The sequence below is a fragment of the Prionailurus bengalensis genome, chromosome B3, assembly GCF_016509475.1.
Source record: "Prionailurus bengalensis isolate Pbe53 chromosome B3, Fcat_Pben_1.1_paternal_pri, whole genome shotgun sequence".
Taxonomy (NCBI): Eukaryota; Metazoa; Chordata; class Mammalia; order Carnivora; family Felidae; genus Prionailurus; species Prionailurus bengalensis.
This window is the reverse complement of record NC_057355.1, coordinates 48,413,677-48,422,236: the sequence shown is the minus strand read 5'-3', so window position 1 is coordinate 48,422,236 and position 8,560 is coordinate 48,413,677. Positions and strand designations below refer to the sequence as shown.

The 8,560-nt window shown below is 39.2% G+C and overlaps 1 protein-coding gene across 1 annotated transcript in view; it reads left to right on the top strand.

Annotated features, from left to right (window-relative positions):
- The first annotated feature begins 5,882 nt into the window (after window positions 1-5,882).
- TEX9 (testis expressed 9) overlaps window positions 5,883-8,560 on the top strand; it is a 66,559-nt gene continuing 63,881 nt past the window's right edge. The window contains exons 1-2 of the mRNA XM_043555357.1: window positions 5,883-5,967; window positions 6,072-6,163. Coding sequence (XP_043411292.1) covers window positions 5,941-5,967; window positions 6,072-6,163 — 119 coding nt within the window. The 5' untranslated portion in view covers window positions 5,883-5,940. The remainder of the gene's footprint in view (window positions 5,968-6,071; window positions 6,164-8,560) is intronic.

The window sequence follows — 8,560 nt, the reverse complement described above, 5'->3', positions numbered from 1 at the left end:
CAGGCTCTGAGCTGTCAGCACGGAGCCCTATGCGGGGCTCAAACTCATAAACAGTGAGATCATGACCTGAGCCAAAGTCAGACGCTCAACCGACTGAGTCACCCAGGTGCCCCTCTAGGGGGAACTATTCAGCTTCTCACCATTAAGTATGATGTTAGCTGTGGGTTTTTTGTAGATGTTCTTTATCAAGTTGCGGATGTTCTCCTCTGAGAATTTTAGCCAAGAAATTTTCTACCATAAAAGTTGTTGGATTTTCTAAAAGCTTTTGCCGCATCAATATTTATGATCATGTGTTTTTTCTTCTTTATATGCTAAATTACATTGATTTTAGAATGTTTAACTATTTTTGTATACCTGGAATAAATCTCCCATTTGGTTGTGTGTATAATTCTTTTTGTACATTGTGGGATTCTATTTGCTAATATTTGTTGAAGATTTTTGTGTTTATGTTCGTGAGAGATATCAGTCCATTGTTTTCTCTTCTTATAATGTGTTTAACTGCTTTTCAGTATTAGGGACTAATTAATAGAATGATTAGAAGTGTTCTCTCTGTTTCTACTTTCTAGAAGACATTGTGGAGAATTGGTACCATTTCTTCTTTAAATATTTGGTAGAATTCATCAATGAAACTATCTCTGCCTAGTGCTTTCTTTCTCAGAGGGTTAGTGACTCAGTCCTTGACTATGCAAATTATACATTTCTCCTTGTCTGAGTTTTGGTCATTTGCATCTTTCAAGGAATTGGTCCATTTCATCTAGTTTATCAAATGTGTGAATATAGAGTTGTTTATAGTATTCTCTTATTATTCTTTTAATGTTTATGAGATAACTAATGATGATCCCTTTTCCATTTCTGACCCTGGTATTATATCATTTATATTTTTAATTTTTCTGTGGATTATGGTGTTTTGACATCTTAAAAAACCTTTCTGCCTGGGGAAAGACTGTCTCTCCGGGGGGTTAAGCCAATTCTCAGAGATAGCAAAGGACTCAGCCAGGAGCATGCCTTTGGTATGCAAATTAACCAATCCAGGGTCATATCTCTTCTACCTGTCCTGTACACCCCAGGAGGCAATATTCCTCTGCCTTAATTGTCCCAGGACCAGATACCAGGCAACTAGGGACAGCTCCTATGCCCCAAGGCCTGCTGAAATTATTCAAACTAGTCAACCCTAAACTGCCTTGCCTTTCCTGCAGAAACCCCAATAAAAGCTCTAGCCTAGGTTTTCCCCTTGCTTGTGTTTTCTGTCTCCTTACCACCAGAGGCTTTCCCATGTAGTTTTGTGTGGCATTCTTTGCCACCTGTTTTTCTCCTGTGACTCCTCTCATGGTCATATCTGACTAACCATCACATAAAATAACACAGAATAGGTAATTTATTTTGTGTCTTCTTTCCTTTTCCTAGGTTAGCATGACTAGAGGTTTATTGATTTTATTAATCTTTCCAAAGAACCAGATTTTTAGTTTCTGTGATTTTCTCTATTGTTTTCCTGTTTTCAATTCCAATGACTGCTGTTCTTTTACTTCTTTTTTTTCCCCTTTTCTTTTTTTTTTTTCTCTCTTTAAGCTTAAGTTGCTCTTCTTTCTTTCATTGCCTAAGTTGGAACCTAAGACTGTCAATTTTAAGTTTTTCATCTTTTCTAATATATGCATTTAATGCTAAGTACTCTAAGTACTGGTTTGCTGCTTCCAGTAAGTTTTGATAAGTTGTATTTTCGTTTTCATTTAGTTCAAAATGTTTTTAAAATTTCTCTTGCTACTTGTTCTTTGGCTCATAGATAATTTAGAAGTCTGTGTTTTATCTCTAAGTATTTTGAGATTTTCCAGCTATTTTTATGTTACTGACTTCTAGTTTAAGTCTGTCATGGGCTGAGAGTATAGTTCATATGATCCTGTTATAGGTTGAATTTTGTCCCCTCAAAAGATATGTTCAAGTCCTAAGCCATGCTCCCCAACCTGTGGATTGAGCTTATTTGGAAATAGGGTCTTTGTAGAGGTAATCAAGTTAAGATGAGGTCATTTAAGGTGGGTCTGTAGTAAGTGGCTGACCTTAAGCTTTTGATTGCCAAGGCATCCCTTTCAAAGACATCCATCTCGAATAAACATGTTGCCAGCTGGATGACACAGCTACTAACTAAATAACTAGATAAGGAGCGAGGCCTCCCCTATCCATGGACTTCTCCTTTTATAAAGGAAACCTAGATAACTGACTGCTTGAGTGTCCACACCCCTTTCCCCTTTCCATGTCCCAATTCTCACTCTTAGGTTTGAAAATTCACCAATAGAAGTGAATCAAGGAAACCTTAGGCAACCCATCTTCAACCCTGATAAAGGCAGAATCCCAGATCTGTACTCCCTTTCTACCTGCAGCCTCCCTTGTATGGCCCTTAGGCATGCTGTATACCCTCCAGGATTTGTGAGTAATAAACCTCATTTTTTCCCTCATGGTTGTTGCTGGGGTGTATCTTACATTCATAATAAGAACCATAAAGGTCAGTCCAGCCACAACACTGACTCTGGTTGGGGAAATATCCTTGGGGGCTTGCCACAAGTGGTATGGGTCCAGGTGAGTCCCCCAGGCATTTCTGACTGATAGCATCACTACTGGTAGACTGAGATTGACACTAAAACAGTGTGTTAGGCCAATACACTGACAGTCTTTATGAGAAGAAATGCCATGTGAAGACAGAGACGCTTGGGGAGAACACAGTATGATTACAGAGGCAGAGATTCAAGTGATGCACCTGCAAGTCAAGGAATGCCAAAGAGTGACAGCCACCGCCAGAAACTAGGAAGAGGCAAGGAAAGATTCTCCCCTATATGTTTCAAAAGGAGCATGGCCCTGCCAACACTTTTTTATACCTCTGTCCTCAAGAACTGTGAGAGAATAAATTTCTGCTGTTTTTTTTTTTAATTTTTAAAATGAATTTATTTAAAAATTTTTTATGTTTATTCATTTCCTGAAAGAGAGAGAGAGAGAGAGAGAGTATGAGCAGGGTGGGGGCTGGGGGGTGGGCAAAGAGAAAGGGAGACACAGAATCCGAAGCAGGCTCCAGGCTCTGAGCTGTCAGCACAGAGCCTGACATGGGGCTCAAACTCATGAACTGCGAGATCATGGCCCACGCTGAAATCGGATGGTCAACCACCTGAGTCAACCAGGTGTCCCTCTTCTGTGTTAAGCCACCTAGTTTGTGATACTTTGTTACAGCAGCTCTAGGAAACTAGTATAAATTATATTCTTTTAAATTTTTTTATTTTGCATTTTTTGGTACAGGATGTGGTCTATTTGGGTGAATGTTTAATGTGACATTGAGAAGAATGTGTATTCTGCTCTTGTTGGAGGGAGTATTCTCCAAATGTCAATTAGACCAAGACGATTAATAGCAATTATATCCTTAATGTTTTTCTGCCTGTCTAAACTATCAATTACTGAAAGAGGGGTGTCAAAATCTCCAAATATATTAGTGGACTTATCTGTATCTCTACAGTCCCTTTAGTTTTTGCCTCATGCATTTTAACACTAAAATGTTTGTCACATACACATTAAGGATTGCTGCCTCTCCATGGAGTGTTAACCTCTTTAGCATTATGTAATGCTTTTCCTTGTTGCTGATAATTTTCCCTGTTCTGAAGTGAGCTTTGCTTGAAATTAATACAGCCACTTCAACTCTCTTTTGATTGGCATTAGTGTGGTGTACTTTTCTCCATCCCTTGATCTTTTCATTTTAATAAGTTATTTTTTTTAATGTTTTAACAACTTAATTGATGTATTTCACATACCTATGATTCACCCATGTAAATTGTACTATTCATTGGCTTTTAGTGTAGTCAGAAGGTTTTGCAACCATCATCACAATCAATTTTAGTATATTTACAATACCCCCACAAAAACCTTTGCAACTTAGCCAATCCTCCATCATCTGTAAAACTGGGCAACCACTAATCTAGTTTCTGTCAATATATATTTTCCTATTTTGGACATTTCACATAATATGTGGTCATATTGGAATGGAGTCAGTTAATACGTGGCCTTTTATGAATTGCTTCTTTCCCCCCTTTTGGCTATTCTGAATAATGCTGTTATATAAATATTTGTGTACAACTTTATGTGAGGGCATATGTTTTCATTTTTCTTGGGCATATACCTAAGAGTTGGTTCCTAGATCATCTGGTAACTCTGTGTAACTGCCAGACTGTTTTCTGAAGTGGCTGCACAATTTTATATTCCCACCAATACTGTATGAGGGTTTGAATTTCTCCACATTTTCCCCAACACTTGTTATTGTTCGTCTTTCACTTTATTTATGGTATACTTTGAAACAAAATGTTTTTTTTAATGTTGATTTTTGAGAGAGAGCAAGAGACAGAGCATGAGTGGGGAAGGGGCAGAGAGAGAGGGAGACATAGAAGCTGAAGCAGTCTCCAGGCACTGAGCTGTCAGTGCAGATCCCAATGTGAGGCACAAACTCGCAAAGCGTGAGATCGTGACCTGAGCTGAAGTGGACACTTAACCAACTAAGCCACCTAGATGCCCCAAAACAAAATGTTTTTGATTTTCATGATGTTCGGTTTATTGATTATTCTCTTGTGGTTTGTTTTTGGTGTTATATTTAAGAGATGATTACTTGATTCAAGGTGATGAAGATTTTCACTTACAGTTTCTTTGAAGAGCTTTATAATTTTATCTCTTAAGGTTAGGTGTTTGATCCAGTTTGAGTTAATTGTTACACCTGGTGTGAGATAAGGGTCCTATTTAACTCTTCCGCATCCCAGTACCATTTGTTGAAAAGACTATTCTTTCCCGCATTGAATGGTCTTGGCATCCTTGCCAAATGTTGACACTTGTAAAAATCAATAAAAGGAAACCTTATTTAGAATGGAGTCAGGAGACCAGGAGGGGGAAGCTCTTAAACTCTACCACTTAACAATTGCAAATCTAACAGGAAGAGATAGACCTTGCACATGGATACACTTCCTTAGGAGGAAGGGTGTTTCCCATAGCCTGACAACAGCCCAGCCAATAACAGACTGTCACAGCTCAGCCAATGAATAGCAATTATACTTCAAACTCCCAGTTTTTATTCCAATAGGCTTTTTGTTTATAACAGCTTTCCCAGCATCCCCCTTTTCTGTATAAGAGCAGTCCTCTCCTTTGTTCTGTGGATTTGCCTGTGGTTCTGCTGCAGCTTGCTTGTTCCAGATTCCAGTTCTCTGCTATTCCCAAACCCATTTTTGCTGGTAAAATAACTGGCAGTTTTATTTTTTAACATGTGAAGGTCTATTTTTGAACTCTCAATTTTATTCCAAAAGAGCTGGAAAATTTAACTGCTTGCTGTGTTTCAGCCACAATCCTAATCACAAATTCATTTACTCCTCATTGTAACTCTATGAGATGGGAACTATTTTTATTCTCCTTTAAGTAGCCAAGATACAGAGTGATTTACCCAAGACCGTACAACTACTAAGCGGCAGAGCCAGGACATGAACTTAGGCTGGCTGATGCTCTGTGAGAAATTAGAACCTAAAATTCCAATAACGAGTTCATTTTTTAAAAACCAGGTGGAGGTCGAATTGGCTAGTAAGTTTGGAAAAGCACAACAGAGAAGGAGCTTTACTAGCTTGCTTCTTACTGAGTTTTAGAAACGGACCTGCCTTCCTTGATTGAAACGTTTCCAACCCCAACTTCACAATTTGTATGTCGACCCAGTAGGCTGGCTTCTTGGGCTACTGGGGCAGTGCAGATCAGGGTTCCCCCTTTCAGTCCACAGCTAGAGCTTGCTCTGTGCTTACTCCCTAGCCCTCGTGCCCCACCCCAGTCTCAGACAGCTCTAGAGTCCAGGCCTAGACGGAGTCTGCGCCCAGGGCTGTAGACTGTCTGGGATGCGGGAACTCTCGCGGGAAGATGAGTTCGTTGCCTCGGTAACAGCGTCGGTCGTGAAAGATGGCGGGGCGCAGTGTCGGTCCCCGGGTCAGTTCAAACACAGACACTCGAGTAGCGACTAGATTTCCAGCGGGCTGAGAACGCGGAACCTCATTTAACTTCGGGTCTGAAAGTCCCTTTCTCTTTTACAGAGACGGAGCGTTCCAAGCACTCCGCTCCCGCAGCGTACTCAGCAACCTGCTGCGCCTAGACGTGACCTACTTGCCCGGGAGGAAGAATATAAGTAAGAAGCCGTTCAGCTTTGCCTACTTTCCTTTACCCAAATGAGGCTGCTTGCAAGTACTTTTCTGGTGACTGACGGGGTCTTCGGGGTTACTCACTGTTTACCACTCTCCTTTCATCATCCTATTCGCTAGTCTTTCTTCATCTTTTCTCTGCTTGCATCGTCAGTGTTTGAAGGGGATGGAAATTTACCCCAAGTAAACATGTTCATCAGGAAAATAATAATGCTCTTTGTGAGTAGGATAGCAGGAATTGCCAATATTTCAGTTTCTAGTTTAAGAAAATCCACTTAATTTGGAGTCTCTAGAGTTTAATTATGTAAATTTCTCTTGGTTTCTAAATTGAAAGCGTGTTTCTCATTGCAGTTGGAATTCCCGTTCTCGTCCACATTTGGTGGAGTTGGGAGGAGCATTTCCTTTACTTATCTGCGCTCAGTGTAATTATACCTATTCTGACAACACGTGCTTTCATTTTTAGACCATTTCTGCCTTCATGCCCCAGTTTTCACACAGACCCGGAGTAATCATTCAATTTGATCATGTCACTCCCTTGCCTGAAACTTTGCAGTGGTTCCCTGTTGCACTTTAGAAACTGTCTGAAGTTAGGGAGGGACCAAACCCTAAGAGACTTTTAAAAACTGAGAATAAACTGAAGGTTGATGGGGGGTGGGAAGGAGGGGAAAGTGGATGATGGGCATTGAGGAGGGCACCTGTTGGGATGAGCACTGTGTGTTGTATGGAAACCAATTTGACAATAAATTTCATATTAAAAAAAATAAATAAAAATCAAAAAATCCAAAAAGAAGCTGTCTGATCTGGATCCTGTCTCTAGTTTGATCTGGTGCCCTCTCTTTTTTGCGTACCAATTTCCAGCCTCACTGGTCTTTAAGCGTCGCAGACTTTTCCCTTGAGGACAATCACACACATGCCTTCCACCTGTAATGCTCCGCGTGGTCTTCCTGAACTATGTTAGAGTAAGCTCCCCAGTTACTCTTTTTATAGGGACTTACTAATTTTTCTTTGCAGTTAGCATAATTGTTACAAATTCATTTGTTAGTGTACTTTTTGTCTGTTTCTTCCACTGGGCTGTAAGTTCTATAAAGTAAGAGACCACGTCTTTTATTTGTCATTGCATATACCCTTACAAAAAATTATATTCTACCAACTCATTTTCTTTTTAATTTATCTAATTTAATTTAAAATTGGGAAACATTATAGTACTGCTTCATATAGATAAACATAGAGTTACCATATGATCTGTACTTAAAATTAAAGCATATTTAAAGTTAAAACTGAAGTGAACTCTCTTGATGAACTAGACATGTACTCGTTAATTTGCCATAACATGTAGGAAGATAATCATTCTCCTCTATTTAATGAAATGGGCCTATTAATTCACTTCAGGAGTTTACCTAAGTAACTCATCTGTTGTCTGTGTACAGGTCTGAATCAGCTGTGCTCAACCCCAAATGGTTATTTTCATTATATTCTAGATAGCACTAAATACCTGCATTGATTAGGTTAATTCATTTACTTATTTAGGGGTATAATTTGCAACTAGCTCTGGTATGTTGTTATGGTCCTGCTTTAAGTCTTCTTAAAGACGTTTATAGGAGCTATTCTATTTTAACAAAAGTCATTTTGTGGTAAAGGTGGCCAGTTGTTGCTTGTTCTGTTACCTGTACTCAGGTGTGCAAATCTGAGGCATATATGAACAGAGTAGCTTCCTGGCTCTGCCTGAAGCTATAGATCACTTCTGTGCCATGCAGAAGAGTAAAATATCTGGCCATTCTTATGGGCAAGAATAAGAGGTAGTAACAGAGTATTTTGCCACATGCGGTCTTGATATTAAGCATATTTGGGATGTCTCCAATCAGCAGAACACAGAACTTGCCGGGATCCCAATCCAGAATGGTCTATAATCAACTGCTGTTAGATATTTTCAGGAAATAATCACCATCTGAGAGAATATACTAAAGAATGTGCTGATTACTCAAGTCAGTAGGTTTTCCAAGTTTCTTGCCTATATTATAAAACTAGAAATCTAAACAATAAGATTCTGTGACCTCTGTTATAATGGTCTTGATAACCGGTAGGGCAAGCCCCACTCCTCCCCACATCCCATACCCATAAATACCACTTACATTGGATTTATAGATTAATTGGCAGAGAACTGGCATCTTTATGGTATTGAATTTTTCTTTCTATGAATATTGATACATCTCCATTTATACAGGGGTTGGGGTTTTTTGGTGTCCTTTAATATTTTATATTACTACATTAAACCCTCACATATGTAATCTATTTCTAGGTGCCTTATAGTTTTTGTGGCTGTAATGAATGGCTTTTTAAAATATTTCTGATTGATTAGATGTGTAGGAACATTGCTGATCTTGTAT